Consider the following 21335-nt stretch of genomic DNA (forward strand, 5'->3'; position numbering starts at 1 on the left):
TTGCTGCCGAGCACCTTCGGCCTGTACCTACTCGGCAGACTCGCGGGTAATTTCATTGCGGCCGCCCGCGTGATCCAATTCCCGAACCAAATCAGCACAGAAATTGAAGACGAGCCTTGCAGAAAATACAATCTTATCACAGGGACAAAGGACGCATTGAGGTCAAATTGGTAAGCTTTGTGTGTGTATTATATTTGTGGAGGCTAGTAGAGCTACCTGGGTTCATTATTTTGGCGGTCAATTGGAAAGAAAGATTGCGGGATCCCTGCGGCGAAAATCATACTCGAAAGAGGCAAAGGGCCTAAGTTGTCTAGACGGGGCTTAGATTTATAAGAATTGAAATTGAAAATACGTGTATAATAAATCAATTTAAAAAAAAAAAAAAAATGAAAAGTTAAGGAAATCGTTGGGAAAGAAAATAAAAGTTGGCCGTAGCATCAAAATATTGGGCCATTAAATTTCGATATTCAACATCACGCTAAATGTTGCTAACACCGGCCATGGTTTCAGGTAATTGACATGCATGCATGTACTTTAATACAATCTGTCATATCATGGCAACAGCTAATGTCAGAATCTCCCTCAGAGTTGTCTACCCTGTCTTCTTCAACATACTCTATTCATTTTTCTTCTACAACGAATTTTCCATTTTTGTTTTATTTAAACGGAAGAATTTCTTCTTTCTTTTTTGATCGTTTTTAACCCCTCAAAAGGAAGCTTTTTAGGGTAGTTTTTGCACCCATAACACACAGAGTGATAAGCCTGCATAATTGTCTGGTCAAAAGTAATTTGAACTTAGTAAATTATTTACATGTATTCAATAACCGAACAAGGTGGATTTATTTTGTTCGATATCTCATTCAAAGGCTAATTAGGCTTTATTTTCAACGCCATTTTCAGCATATACTACCAAGATCTTGTAGTTTAGAAATGTCTTAAAACATTTCAACATGTCTCCCTATGTTGAGAAATGGGCGTCTGAAAAAGTGTTAACCTGTTGTTGGACCACCCTGTACATTAAATCACTAACACTGTAACATTGGCAGAGTTTGAACTTGAACATATTTTAATGAGAGCACGTGACACAACAAAATTCAAGGATGAGTGAGACCTACCACCGGAAGAAAAAAAAAGAATATAGTCAAAATTGGTCCATAAAACTAAAACATCTTATATATATGTTGTATGTAGAGGCAAATGTAATCTAAACAAAAATAAAGCCGACAGGAAATGGATTTGAACCACCAACTTCCAGAACACCGTAACGGTGATCCACCAACTGAGCTATCCGTCCCCATGCTGGTTTATTTGAGGGTAATAACCATACCTTGTATACATTAACCAACATAATACAGTGTGGCTTGAAAACACTACCAGGATTTACAATTTTAAGCATGATCTTTTAATTAAGTCCTACTATGTGGCCCGCTGAAAAGCTTAATACAACTAAAAGTCAACAGCCAAAGTTGTTATTACCAAGCGCACGTTAACAACAGGGAATTCAGCGAAGCAAGTCTTAGAGGCACTTCATCGCTTATAAAATGAGAGTTTCAAAATGCATTTACAGCTTAACTCAGCCGTTCTTTTGGATTTTTAGTTTGCTCAATCTCTTAAAAACTCTGAAACAATGACATGGGAATCCAAAGGTTCAGTTCATAACAACGCAAGATTTGTCTGTGGCCACTTTACTCAAAGTAGTTCTGATGGTGACTTCCGATTCATTTCTGTTGAGTTGGATAACGATCATGTAACAATCATTCATTTTTCCTGATTTATCCCAATTTTTCTTTTTCTAAGTTGTTCTTCATCTAGAGAGTTCTTCCTATTCTTCTTCCAAAAAAGTCTTGCAACAGACTGTTTTGTTGTATTATCATTCCATGTACAATATGGAATTTCTTTTTCCCATATTTCCCATTCCATTCCATAAACACTGAAAGGCACTTTTATTTTTCTTCATCTAAACCAAAATATTCTTGTATGAGTTTGACCAAAAAAAGAAAGAAGAGAAAGAGAGCGTGCCCTATAGAGGAATCTGGTCACATGATCACCGTTCACTCACGGAAGGCCCCCTCCAATGGCGAAATCATTTTGCTAGCTATTGTACAGAGCAACTGTTCTGTGACAGTTACCCAAACAATAGCTAATAGCCATTGATGGGGGCCTCAGTGATAGAAATGACGGTGCCCGAATTGGTCTATACTACCTATCTTCTCAAAATAAACATGTCAACAATATCAAGCACACTGCATAGATGTTATTCAATTCTCAACCACATTTTTTATGAAGTACACTGGTCGGTTACCCTTAGCCATGCCAAAGTTGGAAAAGTAACAGACTTATTGACATCAGTCTAGTACCTTGACCCTCATTTCTTACTTTTCCTCCTTCAAGGTAGGAGCTGATCAACTTCAAAATATTTGCAGGCAAAAAAAAGGCATTCTGAAACATTTATAAAGAAAACCAAACCAAAAAATAAGGATATAAGGCCTATTATACCGTGTGACGCTATTGTGAGATATAGATTTACCTCAATGAGTCAGAAATACAGATATTTGAAGAGATTTATGGGGTAAGCCTTTTGGGGTCGCGAGGGAACATGGAGGTTTTGCGTATATTGTCCAGTCCCAGGTACAACATGACCACACGTTCCATGCCAATACCACCACCGCCATGTGGGGGCGCTCCAAAACGGAACGAGTCAATGTAGGACTTGATTGTCTCCAGGTCTGCAGAACAAAACAAAAACAAGTCAGGTGTGTTTACAAACACAAATGCCCCGCAACCGTGACTGTTCCCATGACATAACACCACTCTTTTAACATCAACTTACATGTACCTTGGTCACATGGAACATTCATTGACAGCATTAGTGTCTTCTGTAGGTTTTATATGAATTAATCCCTAATCCCTATAATCTCAGAATAAATACAAGATTTCTATTGTTTTAGCCACTGTGAACTTGACCCTTGACCTTTTTGCCCCAAATTCAATAGGCTTCTTAGGATTACCAAGAACAATCCACAAACCAAATTTGAAGTTCATATGTTAAGTATTTCTCAAGTTATCGCGCTGACAAGGTTTCTATTGTTTTAGCCACTGTGAACTTGACACTTGACCTTTCGACCCCAAATGCAATAGGCTTCTTAGGATTGCCAAGAACAATCCACAAACCAAATTTGAAGTTCACATGTAAAGTATTTCTCAAGTTATTGCGCTGACAAGATTTCTATTGTTTTAGCCACTGTGAACTTGACCTTTGGCCTTTTGGCCCCAAATGCAAAAGGCTTCTTAGGATTGCCAAAAACAATCCACAAACCAAATTTGAAGTTCACATGTAAAGTATTTCTCAAGTTATCGCGCTGACAAGATTTCTATTGTTTTAGCCACTGTGAACTTGACCTTTGGCCTTTTGGCCCCAAATGCGAAAGGCTTCTTAGGATTGCCAAAAACAATCCACAAACCAAATTTGAAGTTCACATGTAAAATATTTCTCAAGTTATCGCGCTGACAAGATTTCTATTGTTTTAGCCACTGTGAACTTGACCTTTGGCCTTTTGGCCCCAAATGCGAAAGGCTTCTTAGGATTACCAAGAACAATCCACAAACCAAATTTGAAGTTCATATGTTAAGTATTTCTCAAGTTATCGCGCTGACAAGATTTGTCCGGACACATACACACCCACACACCCACCCACCCACCCACGGAAGGACAAGGCGGAAACAGTATGCCCCTTCGGCTTCGCCGCGGGGCATAAAAAACAAGTAGGGTATTATCGTCTTGTGGTTAAAGTTGTCTTACTATTGCAACCAGGAATAGACTCTTCCTCAGTGTGCCCTGTCCAATTAGATCACGGCTTTTGATCATGTGACCACAATAGCTCCGTCCAACTTGGTCAGAAGCACTGTGAGAAATGCATGCAAACCTAAGGTGGGTGGAGCTTACAGGCAAATGCCTTTAATTGGTCCATTCCACCCGGGAATCACGGTCCTTGTGTTCTTGAGCATGACAGCCAGCAGTAATAATTTCGGGAAAAAAATGCTGCAGCCTGACGCCACTTTTTTCTTCATATATTACTTCAATGAAGGCCAGTCATTGCAAAAATGATGATAAGACATGAATCTGGGACTGAGAAACATTTCCTATTTTGTTAGGAAATACTTAGAAATTTTTTTTTGACTCTCCTTAGACTTTGTACACAACCGCTGAACTAGCGTTAGGTTGCAAATTTTTTTCCATAATTTCTCTATGTCCTCATTTTAGTGCCGCGTCTCAAACATCAGGTTGCTTCTCAAGCTTCGTTTCAGGCTTCAGTTGCTTGAGCTCAGGTTAGGGGTTTGCATCGGAACCAGGTACCGGTACCCGGGTACCGACCGCTCATGTCAGGAACCTGTGCCACACTATGGAATCGGGTACCTGCAACCAACTTTAAAAACTACTTAGTAACTTCTCAGACGATGAAAAAGAAAGGTTTTGAATGTCCTTCGTGGGGAAATGCGAAAATGAAAAACAGGATCCATGGAAAACCAAAACAGAGTTCACGTTTATGTGCATTTTAACCCGCGACACATGACGCTCACAAAAGTTCATCGGGTGCCCGGCAGAAGGGCATATGAGCGTTCTGATGCAAAAATCATTTTCAAGAAAATTGCATTGAAAGGTTCCATTGTTCCCTCGTGCGCATTATGTATCCAATGTTCTCCCACACGTAATATAAATCGTACGAATTTGAAATTTGTCACACGTATGAATCATAAGTTTTGGATCAACTCGTATTAATTTCTGACGAAAATGTTTAAATTTCATTCAAATGGAGGCAGTTTTCTGCATATGCCCTTTTGCTGGGAACATTTTGGTCATTACGCGCTATTGCATAAGGGCATATGCACATATGCCCTTCTGCCGGGCACACGACGAGTTGCAGTTTACACTGTAAAGCTATAAAACTCTTTAGACAACTTCCGGGATTTGAATTTTTTGGGTTGCTTTTATATGGGCACCTAGGTGCCCTTGTTTTACTTCAATACGGTAGCCGGTTTCCGTACTACATGTAAGTGCACACCACTAGCTCAGGTCCCTGTACTAGGAGAATCTGAATCCAATTAGCCTTTCCGTATGGCAGACACAATAGGAAGGTGCTATCTGATTTGGGTAAAGTCTTTAGTATTTACCCAAACCAAACAGCGCCCTGCTATTGTGTCTGCCAAATCTCAGATAGGCTAATATGATTCCCTGAGATTCTGAGAATTCCTTTAAAGGAATTGTATAAAATACTAATTTGGGAAAAAATGCTGCAACCTGACGCCACTTTTTTTCTTCATATTTCATCTCAATGAAGGTCAATCATTGCAAAAATGATAAGACATGAATCTGGAACTGACAAACATTTCCAATTTTGTTAGGAAATACTTAGAAAAATGTCTTGAGTCTCCTTAAACTTTGTACACAACCGCTGAAGTGGCGTCAGGTTGCAATAGTTGTTCCCTAATTTGCCTTCAAATACACCTAGGAAAATAGAGTATTCCAAAATGTAATTTGTTTGAAGAGTGTCCCGACACAGCCTTTCATACATTGACCACTCATGATGGTTAAACAGCACCTCATCATTGCGAAAAATGGCCTTAGTGAGGGTTGACGATGTAATGAAGTCTTGCAATGACGCCAGCAGAACTAGGGAAATCCTGACAGCAAATCTGTGTTTTAAATAATGTTAGATTTTTTGTCCTACCATTAGACAGATAGTTAATTCACTCTGTGTCCTTCCTGAGTCCACTGTCACTTTGTTTGCCTCAGGGCACATGATTATCTTTGTTCTTGGAGTATAATTAATTGAGTCTCAATCTTCTCTCTCATCACATTTTGTCCAGGGACTCAACTGGCTCCGAAGCTGATAAACTGGCAATCAACTGACAACTCATCCAAAGAAAATGCTTGAAACGCGGAATAGAACAAAAATTCAATCAAAAACCTAATTTTGTTGAGATAGACGCAGCACCTGAGGGGCAATCAATTCTACACACAGACGTCATAACCTTGGGTTTTGATGCCTTGTTTTCCAGGAAGACAAGACAGTGTCTCCCACACCTTTCGTTCATTTTGTTCACAATTCGTCACCGTTTTCACGAAGAGCCACATATGTCAAAAATAACAATTTTTTTCCATTTTGATTTTTTTTTTCTCAATATGTTGCATTAATACAATGTACTTAACCATTTTGACATGTTTCTGTAAGCAAAACATCATTAATTTTTAAGTTACATTAATGTTGCAAGGGGCAGAAATAGGCCTGCTGTGACCAGTAAAAATGCCACATGCACAAAAACAGGTATTCAAAGAAGTCATGACTACAACGACAAGCAAGGACCTACTTCTACCCATATTACTTTGTGTGCATAGTCCTTACCTATCCCATGGTGCTTTGCTCTCTCCGACAGGAATTCCGGGTCGTGGATTCGCTGGGCTCCCGACAGGATTTCCTCTCCCCTCATGAACATGTCGTACGAGTTGGAGTATTTCTGCAAAAAGTCCGCATAAAAACATGCCAAAAACCAAATTAAGAGAGAATCTTTTGTGGTACGAACAAGTGAAACACGAATCCCACTAAAAAAATTGGCCTAAAATCACATCCAATTCAGCTCTGATAACCTTTTTATTACCAAATCAATTATTTACAGATAACTGACCCACAGAATTTGGTATGCTATTTAATTTAATGAAAGCAATAAATCTCTTTTACCTTGCATTCTTAAATCAGAGGTGTGTAATGTTGTGCAAACCTGACCCAAAACGAAGAGAGTTTCGGGTCGGGTCGGTTTTTCCATCATTTCAATTGGGTCGGGTCGGTTTCGATTTTGCGTTTGCGATTTTCGGGTCGGGTCAGTTCGGTAAAGCCATCTTGTGAAAAAAACGATGCAACATTAGGACCGTGAGTCCAACTCATCCAACTGGTTTTTCCAGGAGTCAGTTCGGTTAAGCCATCTTGTTAAAATTGAAAAAAAACAAAATAAACCAAATTTTTTTTAAAAATTCTGAAATTCACGCAGGGCAATATTATTGCAAAGTTACTATGCCCAGTATGACCAACGTCAACCCACTGTGCATGTGGTTTGCGGTCTATCACGCACAGTCTATAATGTGCAGGCCAACTAGTAGGTAACGTTGTTCATCTTCACCGTACCGTACGGTAGTATTCTTTACTGAGAGACGACGATTTTCACGCAACGCAGTTAAGTTCAGGTACAACAAGCGAACACAGTCGCCCAAGCAAGACATTCAGGGTTTTTTTTCGGTTTGGTGCAGTTTCGGGTCGGTTCGGATTTTTGCTTGGGTCGGGTCGGATAAGGGGATTTCAGATCGGTTTTGGTTCGGATTCGGTTTAAATCTATAATGTTTGGGTCGGTTTGGCCTGGTCCACCCGACCCGCTGCAAAACATGAGCGCAGTAATTGTATCACTGCAATGCTTAATAAACCACTCTTACAGATGCAGCGACACTCTCAATTTTGAAGTTAGAATTTTAACAGAATCACCTATTATTAATAATAGTTTTCCATTTTTTTTCTATGCACACTGCACATGACTGCACATACTCACAGGGTTATTCGGATCCGGCATGGTGTAAAAAGGCCGCACGGCCAGCGGGTATTTATCCAGAATGTAGAAGTCAGTGTCGTACTTTGCCTTCACCAAACGTCCAAGTAACTTTTCGTTGGGAGTGCTGGAAAATCAAACAGACGACAACTTAAAGGAATCATCCAACAAATGTCTTAATCTATTTCTCAATAAGAGAAAGCAACACATTAAAAAGTGGTACAGGTTTACAAAAAGAGGAAAAAGGAAGGATGCTGCAACGGTTCTGACACAATAACAAGTATGATTATGGGATTGGGTACCTGTACCCAACTTTACAAATTACTTAGTAACTTCTAAAACAATGAAAAAGAAAGATTTTGAATGCCATTTGTAGGGATTTTTCAAATGAAACCAGGCTACATGGAAAACCAAAACAGATTTCATGTTCATGTGCACTTTACAGATGACACTCGTGATAGTTGCAGTTTACACCACTAAGCTATAAAGCCCTTAGACACCTTCCAGGATTTGAATTTTGGGGTTGGATTTCTCTTTACCAGTACCCGGGTATCCGTGTTTTACTTCAATAGAGTATCTGATTCCCGTAATAACGTAAATGCACACCACTACACTATCGGCAAAATCCTTTGTCTGTCACACATATGCAGCGCAAATAGCGCCACCTACATGTACATGTTATGTCGGATCATGTTCCGTCTCTTCCCTAGAGGAGGATGGTGTCCACCCCCCCCCCCCCCCCCCCCCCATTTTTTGTTTCCCGGACCAGGAAAACATTCTTAGCTACCTTCCAGCACAGAATGAGTCTGTCGGCAATTTTGTTGACACAACCCCCCCTCCCCCATTTCAAAAATGGTCAGTTGATGCTCGCTCACACACAGCAGCAGTAATAACTTGAAGTGTTGTGTTAACAGAAATTCCTCTAACCTCATACAAAAATTTCACGTGTCACTGCAAAACTTGCACAAAAAGATCATGTTACCAAGCAAACACAACTTGGTAATGAGTTCCTTGTGGATGGTATCAGGTTAGGTCATGTATCACACTTACATCTACCACACCACTCAGAGGCAACCTGTTACCTTCAGTGCCTTTCAGCCTTGTAAATGAACGACTTCCTTCAACAACGCTTTACTTTATTTGTTCACATCTTTACCTGAGGTCATCCTCGTCACCCATCTCCACTCCCGCATCCTTCAGCATCTTGACACCTTCCGGAAACTCCAGGCGGAGCGGAGGATCCAGAAACTTGAACGGCTCAGCCGGGAACTGCTTATTGACCATGGCGATCTCCGTGGGAAAGCGGTCGCGGAGACCCCGGAAGATGTCATTGAACATTCCACCAATCACATCAGTTACCTAATACCACAAAAAGAACATTTCACTGTGAGTATAGAAACACTGCTTCAAACCTGCAAGCATGCATTATTATTAGTATTATTTTTTTTTTGGAACCTTCCAAGAAGCCCTCTTTGGTTAATACTTTTTTTCTTTTTTTTAAAGTTGATTTTTCTTTTTGGGGGCAAATATTTTTTGGGCAAACAAATTTTCCTGAAAGTCTTGGTGTGAGCCCTTACATGTTACATTTCTAGCTGGCAGTGCACATGTGCTAATTCCACACACTTTTGAAAGACTTTTTTTTGAGTGGAAGTTTTTAAGGTTTGGAGTTCGGGGACTTGATCAACAAACTAGAACTAATCCAGAAATAATTCAAATTAAGTTTTGCCCTTCACCGACGTTTTTTAAACACTGTATACTCAGTGTGTTACCTCCCGAGTGAAAGTTGGAAAAAATCACTCGGGTGGGACTCGAACCCACGACCTCCTGCTTTCTAGTGCAGATGTCTTACCACTCGACCACCGAGCTAACGGGATCGGTTGGCCGGTTCGAATCTGTTGTACATAGCAGCGGGTACCGCATAAACTATTATAAGATGGAATTTTTGCGCCGGGGTGATAATCCAGAAATTGACAGAATTGAGAAAAGAATTGCTTCCAGAAGAAAATTTGGTATGGGATTTAAGGGTCATGTGTCGCCTGGTGGTGAGGAGTCATGACTCATGATCAGAGAGTCAGGGAACTTCTACTGGCCATTATGTTGTGTCCTTGGGCAAGCCACTTCACCTCCACTTGCCTGTTTCCACCCAGGAGTAGATGGGTAGACCTACCGGCAGTAGCTGGGGAGTTACCTGGACTGGCATTCCATCCAGGGGGGAATAGAAATATTCTCAGTTTTTTTTCATGAACCTGGAGATAAATGCTGGCCTGAAGGGCCATATTTGCTCATGACAGATTTTTTTTAATTTCCAGGGTCAAGGATGACTTTGCAAGAGACCTACCTCATGGTAGTGATAGTCAAAGGCCATCTCCAGATCCAGCCCCACAAACTCACACAAATGACGATGGGTGTTGGAATCTTCCGCCCTAAAGACTGTAACAAGGAGAAAAAAAACTTCTTTGCTTGATTGGACTTAAACTTTACACATGCAGTAAGCTTGGATGTGAAAAAATATGGCCACACTATCCTCATTTTGAGGTCACAAACCTAGCTCTTTTAAATATGGACGTACTTTCCATGTTCGTTTCATGTTTCATCATAACAATTTGGTTTTGAGTTGAACTGCTTTAGACTGACACATCAAATTTTAATAAAAATGGCCCAAATTTAGTGATGGAAACATTACTACACAACTTTTGAATAATTTGCAGCCCCACAATTATTCAGTTTTCACAGGGTAGAATGTTTTCCATCTGTACCAGAATAAAAAAAAAAATAAAGACTGGGAACCGACCTACTTGCAGAGTGAATCTGTTTATGAAAAAAAACTTTTTCGAAAAAGTCTGCAGATGCTGAAAAAAAGACCAAAATTATTTGTTTTTGTTAAAATAAAACATACAAGTTGAGAATTCCAAGGAAAAGAAATGAAATTGGTTGAAGAGGACGCATAGTACATCTCTAAGATCTGCTCAAGCTAAAAGACGGACCTCCAAATTTGTTATGATACATACCTGCTCCGACAGTGAAGACCCTGTTGAAGTCAGCGGCTATAGCCATCTGCTTGTACAGCTGGGGCGACTGGGCAAGGTAAGCATTGGTCTTGAAGTAGGAGACAGTGAAGACGTTGGCGCCACCCTCACTAGCAGCTGCAGAGATAACAAACCATTCAGAGATACCATTAACTCTTGGGGATTGTTTACAATGTACGCGGCAACAGATTTCGGCATAGTCTGAGTATCAGTGTCCGAGTATCATTGTCATGTTGGGCAGTCATTTGGCTTAAGTCGCTTAAGCACAAAATGTGCTTAAGCAGAAAAAAAAATTTGCTTAACATAATCAGGTTACCCACTAAAACTCCATGTGATTGTTATGCTAAGTAAACAACAGCTAAATACCAGTCATAAGCAATGTACATCGCATGGAGTTTTGGTCGAAAACCTGATTATATTAAGCAAGGTTTTTTTGTGCTTAAGCAAATTTTGTGCTTAAGCAGCTCTTTGAGATTGACCCCAGGTCAAAACAAAATGTGGCAGGGCTTAGCAGATGGGTCTACTAGTTCATCTCAGCAAAAAAACAAGTCCCCTATTACAAAGCAACTCACTTTTTAAACTCACATTTTTGTACATTTTACAAAACCAGAATAAAACCACAACATCGGGCCTATCAACAAATGTATAAGGCCTATAAAGGTCAAAATGCCCTGAAGATGGCAAACAGGGATTGCGCAGAAAAAAATCACTCACCCGAGATAATTTTCGGGGTGTGAATCTCGACAAAGTCTCGTTTCCTGAGAGCTTCCCTGAAAAGCTGGCAAACTGCCGCCTCCACACGGAAAATGGCTTGATTGGTCTGGGTCTGCATCAACAACGGAAAGAAACAATATCAATGCAGATCAAATGAAACAAGAGTAACATCAAAGAAAAACGATTTTGAAATGGTGAACTTGGAATGGTCTAATGCGAAGTAAAGTCATAAATTGTATGTATAAAGAGAGTTGCAATCAAACAATCACAAGTCATCATAAGTCAAATCGCAAGTCCAGTTTCAAGTCAAGAGACAAGCTATTCAAATAAACTCTTTACTTACTTACGATTGTTTGCGATCCACTTATGATATTCTTGTTTTGCAATAGACTATTGAGGCTTACAACCCTGTCTGCATATCAACCACAGACCACCACATATCAACTCAGACAGGGTCAACTGAACTGAACTGACCCACCACTCACCCTGAGGTCCAGGATGCGGTTGTCCAGCCTCGTGTCCTGGTTGACCGTTGGGGCCTGGCTGCCTTCTTCCTCTTCCCCCTTGGGCCGGGACGCGTCCTCGATTTGGAGCGGGAGGCGGGGAACCGACTGGCTGATGACATAGAACTGCCACAGCAAAAGTATAGAAATGTCACTTACCCTAACATTCTAAAATCTTTTAAAATCCATGGGAGTCTTTGGGGATAATTCTGCATTTTTGACAACTCTCATTTAAGCTTTAATAACAAATCAGTAAAACTGTAAAATGAGTGCAATCACAGCATCAGTTAACAGCAGCTTCAGATGTGGGAAATTGGCATGAATATTTTAAATACCGAAAAAGTGAATTTGAGAGAAAATTCAAACCAAAAAGGAATTAAAGACTAGCACTAAAAGCACTTTTAATTAAAACTTTAAAAGATTTCTATAACCCTAACTCCCTAGGCCTTTTTGCTAAGATGTAGCCTCAATCCTGCAAATTCCTCCATCATTTCTTGAATATGGTCCGTGGAGGGGTGACCACAGCCTGAATCCTGCAAAATCCTGCGGCAGTGACTGTCAATAATGGTGAGGCTTGGCCAGTGACATCCTGGAGCAGTGCTGAGAATTTCAAGTATAATCCAGGCCTATATTTATGCATGGCTGAGCAAAAACAACACAAGGTCGATCCTGGTCCGTCCAAAGTGCATCCTACAAAATCAGTAACGCACATTTGCCATGTAACCTCAATTCTCCAAATTCCTCCAGTTTGGCAAAGAGGACTTTGAAGGATTCAGGGCGGTTAGTTTAAAAAAAAAAAAAAGGTCAAATTTGGACTATTTACCCTTTGTAGACGTAGTTCTACATCCTGCTGTGTACAGCTTTCAATCTTTTGTGGCACAACAGCAACCACGCCTTCAACGTCCACTATAGATTCCTTGGCCACTCTGAAACAACAAACACAACGAGAGTAGTACACGGATAACAGTCCAAATCAAGGGTTAGCGTTTTGACCAATCGCAACTAAGATAAATGCGCCAATGTGCGTATCACAAGTGCAGCTGCAACGTGCAGTGTGGCATAAGATACGTGCACATGCTGTTGCCAACATCTGCTGGTTTTTGTTAACAGCTCTACGAAATTAAGAGAAATAACCTTTTTTTCTGGACTCACCCACTAGTGAATTTGATCATAGCTTTGCTGATGGTCTCATTAACGTTTAGGATTCCTTGAACGGTAAACTGCTGTTGACGTAGGACCACAAAGCATTGCTTGCCTGTCACAAAAACATTGAAAACACTGAAATTAACAAATCAGTCCCTACCTGATTCAGTGGGTTTTCCCCAGAACATTCTTCCGGGGTTTTCCTCCCACCTCTAAAACTGTAAGTTCTTCTCACTGTCTTCTCTCTACAGGTTTCTTCAAGCTTGTGAGCTACAGTGCCTAGGGTGCTTTTGAAGAATACTCGGTTTCATTACTAAAAATAAGTTATAATAACCAAAATGTTGCCATAATGACTGGTGGGGTTGAAGATTTATACATACCCCATCTTTGACCAAAGGATTCTTCATTGAACGTGATTAAGATTTATAGCGTGTATCTCAACCCACCACTCCGGTGTGCGTTTGGGATACAGGGGAAATCCACCCTTGTGCCCGTATTTATTCCTTATTCTCAAGTAGCCCTACATGTACCAGTAAACCTGGAGTTGTTTTCAACCATCAAGTTGTATACTCCTCAAGGAACTGAAATGGGTTGAGGAATGTTTTCATGTACTCGGTGGGAGGGGAGGAATTGTTGTTCATAATACCCTACCTTTGCCCCTGCTGGTATGTAGCCTAGCACGGACCCACACTGTCTGGTCAGCCACGTCAGAGTTCAACGTGCTCACTTTCACCAACTTACGATCTATAGGAACCAAAACAACACAGATTCCAGTCAACCTTTCCAATTGTTTCCAGAATCCTAACAATGTCACATTTATTTTTTTTCCCACAGATTTCACATTTATGTGCATTTTTAATGCGCGACAGTAGATGCTTGCGAAGGCTGCAGTTTACACCGTAAAGCTATAAAGCCCTTCAGACACCTTCAATTTTCATAACACGGTCTTTTACGGGCACCCATGTTTTACTTAAAGCTACAGTCCATCATTTGCAGCTATCCAAAAAGTGACTGACGTAATTATTGTTGAAAAACATACTTGGTTGAAAGATAGCAAGGGGACTAAACTCCCTGTGAAATTATTCTTTTGTGGCATGCTGTCATTTTGAAGAAATCAACGAAAGAAGGCTTTTCCAACGGTGCTTCTTAAGACGCACTGTTGGAAATTTCCGTTAGTAGTTCGTTTTTTTATTCAGCGAAGCGCCCGCAAGCGTTGACACTACGCACACGCACGCGCGCCATCTATAATTCGTCGGATCAGTGGGCGACACCGCGTAAGCTGCATTCGGCTCAGTAAGAACGTGTCTCGGACGCTGAATTCAGGCCCAATTCAACTTTTGATTTGAAATCGAGATCCTAGAATGCTGTTTTTCTTGAAATGTACAGCTGAAGCTGAGCAGAAAGTTCATCAGGTTAGTTGTTCAGAACCCTACTTTAGATTTTGAGCACTTGAGTTGCTTCAAACGAACAAAATGCACAAATTACAAATGATGGACTATAGCTTTAAATAGGGTACCAAGTTCCGGACTACCCGTAAATACACACCACTATGCCTGACGTTCACGCAAAGATGCTATGGCTCTGTGCACATTCACAATAAAATGAGTTGTGCGTACTGTGCGCTCTCCCCTCGTAAAGCAGTACGTGTCCTGTCCACTAGACTCTCAAATGCCGCCCTCTCTGTTCATGCACAGAACCAATAGAAAGTTGTCATTCTCAAAGGTACCACGAATGCCAATAATAGTATACCTGGTTTTTCATGGGACTGAACCATACGAGACACTCCATACCGGTCCTTGGCGTAATCTTCCCCTTCCGAAGCCTCTGCATCAGCCGCCTGCAAGAACAAAGCGTAACAGTTGCATGTTACAATCGATCCATCCGTACCCAACTGCTTAACTCAGGGAAACCGCTAACCATAAACTACTTGGAGCTTTCAACTGATAACAATGTTGCAGTTGCTCTCCCCATAATGTTTTTGAATCTTACTCCAGTAATAGAGTTTGTCTATTTTCCAGCTATACAAATGTTGCTTCCTTTTATAAGCGTAATTTAAAAAATGCACATTGTTGGAATGCATAGAATAATTATATACTTTACAATATTTTTGAGTCAATGTGTTTTTTTGTCATTTCCATGGCTTTTTGCAGGCCTAGAAATGGAAAATACAATTCCATCACTTTTCCAGGTTTTTTCCAGGCGCTGGAACTCTGGTTACATTCAGCTTGTGAAAAACCTGCAAAAGTCTACAAAACCTACATGAAGGACCGAAATAAGCAATTTAAGAACATCAAAGACCCATGCCATGTTGCCTTGACCCTGCACTGCAGTACCAAATCCTCAATAAAAAAAGGGGGCAAACTGGGTGGTAGATTTTGGATGTAGGAAGTTGACTGATTTCCATGGGTGTACCTGTTGGGCCTGACGCTCAGCTTTCTTGGCTGCTTTCTCCGCCTCCTTCTGCTGTTTCTTCAGTGCCTTCTTGGAAGGTGCTCTTTTAAATGCAAGAACACAAAAATGCTACATTATAATTTTTTTTGTAATCAACAACCTGACATTTCTTAAAAGCCGTGCCTGCTCTTGTTAAAAAAAGAAACAGCCTAGACTTCAATAGGGCTCTAATTATTGCTTGGGGTATCGCATAACATATCGTTACAGAGCGCGTGACCACAGACATTTTTGCCCAATTCACAGCGTCAAAAAGAGTAATAGATAATATCATGTCTAGCATGTCTAGATTTATTTATAGACATCCATGACGAGGCCCGATATAGAAAGCACCAGCTGAAAGGTCAGAATGTCGAGGTCAAGTCTTTTTGGCATAATTAATTGCCAAGATGTCTAATTTTCGTGACATTCTATGTTGAAATTTTGATACGCAAACATGTGCAAACGAATATGGAAATTTCACGAAAAATAGACATCTGAAAAAGGCAGCACTTTCTGATTAGCCTATAAAGAGGGTGAGTATGCTTCTAATCAAAAGCAAAAAAAAAAAAAATACAAACTAAGCCTAAATGTGAAAATCAAAATTTAACAAAGTTCGTCATGTTTTTTTACATGGTGGAAGTGTGGCCTTTATTTATGGAGGTAGTCCAGTAAATTGGTCACATTTATGGGGCTAATGCTTTACTAGCCAGTGCAAAAGTCACTTTGGTCATGTTGGTACTGGACAGTCATGACAGTCATCTGCAAAAGTCAGTTTTGAACAGAACTCGTAAAAATAGAGGCGTCCTAAAGATAAGGATTACCGATTTTTCAGTTTACAATCTCAAACTTTTCTAAGGTGATTACATTTTTCACGTTATTGGTGCAGTGCGTGCAAATGGCACTAGGCAGGCCTGACAGTGACACTAATTGGTAATAAGCAGATTTATGCATAAAATTAGTCTCAAAACTATTCCGAAATCATTACCCTTCCCCTGCAGGACTTGCTTCAGACATTATGGATAATTTCACGTCAGAATGTTAGCCAAAAAGGAAACACCTGGAAAGCTTTCCGTCCGAGAATCTTGAGCAACGTGTCTACGTGTACGTACGTGAATTTTGTGCAGAATGACCTCGACCTCGATTGTTCCAGTCTGTTCCCAAACCCGCTATTTGGTCAACAGGCATGCTGGTGTCAAGGTGCCAGTCTTTTCCCTGGGGTATGCACGTGTTGTGTTATGCATGAGGAAAAACCGGAAGTTAAGTTAATTAAATCAAAGTTTAATTTAATCTTCGGTCTCAAGTGAATTAGCACAATCTCAGTCGATATCTGAGCAACGATACGCCACATATAAAAAACGTTCAGAATATTTTGTAAGCAAACCCGACAGTAGGCGGACTGACTGGCCAAAGAGGGCGTGGTCTCATCCCTCAACCCTGGATATTTCAAAACATTACATCAGTCCATGGAGCTATAAAACACAGCTCCATGATCAGTCACGGTACGTAGGCGGACTGACTGGCCAAAGAGGGCGTGGTCACACGATAATGAACCGAGTAAACATTCTCCAGGAGGTATGGCGGAAAGCATGGCCAGTTGGCTTATGGTCAAAAAGCATCTCCGATGCAATTTCGGGTACATTCTTTGAAAGTTTCAGGGATTATTGATGCCATTATAATCCAGAAATGTGTTGTTTTTTTCCGGGTATTTTTTTTTAGCCGAAATGAAGAATGTACAATGAAAACTGAAAGTTGACCCCTGGTGGCGCGCTTTTGGACCCCTCGAATAGAAAACACGATGTGGCCTTTTATGTGAAATCACTCTTTTCCTACCACTTTTGATATTTTGGTCCGCTTAAAAACAATGACGTACTGGCTAATGGCTATAATTTCATAGAAACAATAATGCTCTTCATAAACTGGTTAATGTCTTTGAAACAAAATGGGGTTAGATTTGGGTTTTTTTTGTTTTTTTTTCGTTCATAAGATGCACCCCTTTTTGTGCAAAAAAAAGGCACACGCCCCTAAAGGAGAACAAGAAAATTAAGATCTGACATGTAAACATTCTATCCACCCCCGTTCACTACTCCGGATGGGGAAACACACCAATATTGCCCATTACATCTAGATTTTCTGTTAACATCATTTTCACATCAAAAGAGGCAACATTCTAGAATTCTTTTATTCTCGTGACGTAGTACTTAGGTGTGAGCTGTCGAAATGCCAAAAAGAAAAGTGAAATTATCTGGATTGTTTTTATTTTTGCGCGCGCGAAGGCCCCCCCCCCCTGTTTAATGTTACGACCCCGCCCATAAAAGGTCAGGAAAAAATGGCATCAAGTGGTTTTGAACTTTAGTGACGATGAGCGTTTAAAAAGACTGTACCAGTAAATGCATACCCTCACAAGCCCACTGAAAGGAATATATTTTTTAAAATTCCGGGGATTAAAGAGTACGGTGTGGCCATTTGGCACCACGCCTTCAGCAATCAGCACCTGTTCACAGAGCTCACCCCGCCCCAGCCACCAGCCACCAGCCTTACTTCCGATGGTCGTTGATCAGCGGCAAAGTTTTCACCTTTAAAACGCACAGCATACACGATGCACAGAGCCAACAATGAAAGGAACGTGAGACATTTCGAAAAGATGTGCCAACAAACTCGCCAACAATAATAACCGGAGACCCCTTGTCATAGTCGAGTGGGTTCATTGTTGGTAATGAAGACACATTGTGCTTGTGACTGCCTTGAGTTCACCAATAATCCCGCTTGGGTATTTTGTCGAGAGGAGTGGGCAACGTGACCAACACAATTGGAACTCGTCAGTCACGAGAGAACATTGACTCCATGCTGGGAATGTGTACGTGGTATTTTCTCTTGATTGCGACAGGATGAAAAATCCTCATCAACAATTGGATGGACGTCGTCATTGTCATGAAACACGCACCGAAATGATGACCGATAGATCGCCATGAGTTTCCCGAAGATAAGAACGGGTCCCGCCAACAACCGCCGTGATGTGAAAGTTTCCCTTCAGTGCGCCGAGCAAAACCTGTCGAAGCAGAAAGCGATCCTGGACGCCGACCGAAGAAAAAGACAGATCGAACTCGAAAGATCATCTGAACGGATGCTTACCAAATCGTTCGGCAGTCTCGTGGGCTTAAGGCCAGGAGCGATCACTTCGAGCTATAGCTTGAAGAACCCGAACAACAGCTCTCGAGATCAGGCAAGCAGAGGATCACACGTCCCAACATCAGCAGCAATCGGTGCTGATGGGGCCGGAGATAATTCGTCAATCAGTCCGCGTCCCCGGCGACGTATAACGCGACGGAATTCCCTGAACTCCGGTGCTTCAACCTCTCAGACAACGAGAGCGGGGCCAAAGTGTGACCCCAAGGGGAAGTCGAAGAGACGCGGGAGTGTGGACGCCAACATACCGACGAGCTTTCCCGTGATCAACGCGACGACAAATCCAGTTACAGAGGGATGTCAGATTGATGCCAACGGCAACAGACAAGACATTATCGAGCGGAACGCGAACATAACATTTGCTGCTGAAGAATCCCATATTCCTAAAGTTTCAAATGACAAGAATAACCACGGCAGTCATTTAAGAAATGCTGTATTTGTCTTCAAATACGAAGACAAGAATGATAAAAGTCTTGAAAGCCAGCCGCTGGCCGAGTACGAAGATAAACGAAAAGGGAAATCCGCGTTTGATTCTGATGCCGCGAAAGACGCCAGCAGACCCCTACCTAGTGCTTTAGTGACACGGGGACGAGGAGGAAGTCCGCGGAAGCATTTCAACGTCAAGATCATGACCCCGGTGCGAGAGCTGAACTCCCCCAGGGCTGACGAGGACATGCAGGGAGACTCGGGCGTATCCGAGGGATCGGAAAACTCATCGTGCGCTACACGGAGTTTGTACAGTGGTTCAAATGATAGCCTTCTAGTTGGATTATTATCATCTTCTTCATCATCCCCATGGTTTTACGAAACGGCTGCACATGGCCAGGGACGGAACTCAAACAAAATTAACTTGAGAAATAAATCCACATCAAACACTGGCACAAGTTCTACGGGCACGGGTACGAGACAGTACCAACCATCCAAATCTCAGCTGATAACGGATGACGTTGAAACTATCGGCGATATCATATCGCCATCACCCCGTAAACCCTCACAAGCGAGTCTTGCAAGGAGACGCAGGTCTATTGCCGTAGTTGAGGACATTGACCGGTACGGGCAGATGACTCAAGCTCCCGGTCTAGACAGCAGCAGCATCGCCGCCAAGCAAGACTCCGGACTTGCAGGGAAGCCCACCGACTCCGCACCGTCTCGGCACTACCTCTCCAAGCGAAGGGGAAGCACCAGCGTGCTCCATGAGTCGTTCGGTCGGGACAATGGAGAGTTGCGCCCCGTGGTCGGACCACCTCAAGACAGCGCTTACCCTACCGTCCCCAGGACCGGTAAACCCGTCAGACTCAGTGGAGAAGCTCGCCGAAAACTGGAAACGGCTCGGGAGCGGGAGGCTGCATGGGAGAACGTAAGACGGAGCTACTACCTACAATGAATCGTTACCGAGATAAACTGAGATCTTTCCGAGGAGAACATCTCATAGTCTTTCAAATTGTTATGGGTTATTCCAATAGGATTTAGTGGAAGAATGTTGCATCCAGTGACACCAAATGGATGGTTATATTAAAAGTATATCCTCGTCGCGAAAATTTTCGAATTATTTTTCCAGCAAAATTGAAAAGTCCAAAATTATTTTGCAAACATATATTAATCATTTTAACGGTTGAAAAAAATTGCAGCAGGATACTGCATTTTACAACAAAGTTGTTGGATTAAAAGTTTAAAACACAAACTTGCGACTGGGAAACATTTCTAGTGCTATTAGAAAATCAACTAAAGAAACTTATCGTATCGTTAACATTAAACATGTACATCAATCAACTATAAAGTTGCATTTGTTGAGGCATTCTTGGATGGAGTTAGTTTTGCTTTTCGTCGGGGAGATGTAATTCCGACCTGCTGACTTCGGCAAGGTCGACTCCCGGGTGAAAATCTTTTGAATTCATCCACCAAATGTCGGTAAGTTCTTCTGGGCAAAAAGGCGGACGGCAAAAATTCAATACGTAAAATGTATAAGTCAATAACTATAACTGATAGCTCCGTCTAATTTCTTTCAATCATTCACTGTATTTGAAAATTGAGACATACAATGTACTATGAAAATATATCGGTAAGCATGCACATGCAGAGTGCACTGTTAAACATTAACACCAGTCATTATGCCCAACTAGACCTCTTTTATTTATTGGTCATCAGGATATAACATGTGAATGTTGGTTTGTAAACAGTATTGCAGAAATCAATCAAAATATTTGTTGACACCCAAATCAAAAGTGTAAATGCACAACTGTCCACAGGATGACTATGGACAACATAAAGTTTTAACGAATTGTCACCTTGTACTTGTGTAGTTCATGTTTGTGCATACACATGGGCATGCGGTGATAGCACTTTACATGGTCAAGTGCGATAATAGACATGCATGTGTTGATAGTGTATTTCGATTTATTTGGTAGCAGATCGCTAAGCATAATTCCTTGTTACATCATTGTTGATTATGAAAAGGAGCAAAACATCCGAGGATTACTTAGCGTGTCTGTGGGGACCTCTGATGGTCAGTCAAAGACGTCACTTCGTTTTTGTAAACAAGCAGCTAAATCTGTTTTGAATGGACTTATAATTACGGTACTCTCCTGTGGTTTCACTCAGTAATTATGAGGGTTAATCTTTTACCTCTCATGCAGAGTTTTGACGTCTTGGCTTAGTGCCTTTAAATAGCTCTTAAAGAACAGTTCGATTTTTTAACCCAAATCCCCGTGTTCGATAGTTCCATTTTGATCTATTCAGTAACTAAGCCAAT

At 41.3% G+C, this 21335-nt stretch overlaps 1 protein-coding gene across 1 annotated transcript; it reads right to left on the bottom strand.

Annotated features, from left to right (window-relative positions):
- Positions 1-504: 504 nt before the first annotated feature.
- Positions 505-16553, bottom strand: LOC119729877 (aspartate--tRNA ligase, cytoplasmic-like). The gene is made up of 14 exons (XM_038202666.1): positions 16389-16553; positions 15386-15467; positions 14723-14810; positions 13625-13717; positions 12983-13085; positions 12654-12756; positions 11813-11956; positions 11328-11439; positions 10596-10730; positions 9926-10017; positions 8744-8946; positions 7591-7714; positions 6402-6513; positions 505-2726 (listed from the first exon to the last, which is right to left on the bottom strand). Exons 1-14 carry the CDS (start codon positions 16415-16417, stop codon positions 2563-2565), a joined length of 1584 nt encoding a protein of 527 aa, XP_038058594.1. The 5' UTR covers positions 16418-16553; the 3' UTR covers positions 505-2562.
- Between the last annotated feature and the right edge of the window lie 4782 nt (positions 16554-21335).

Source organism: Patiria miniata, unplaced genomic scaffold, assembly GCF_015706575.1.
Source record: "Patiria miniata isolate m_02_andy unplaced genomic scaffold, ASM1570657v1 HiC_scaffold_21, whole genome shotgun sequence".
Taxonomy (NCBI): Eukaryota; Metazoa; Echinodermata; class Asteroidea; order Valvatida; family Asterinidae; genus Patiria; species Patiria miniata.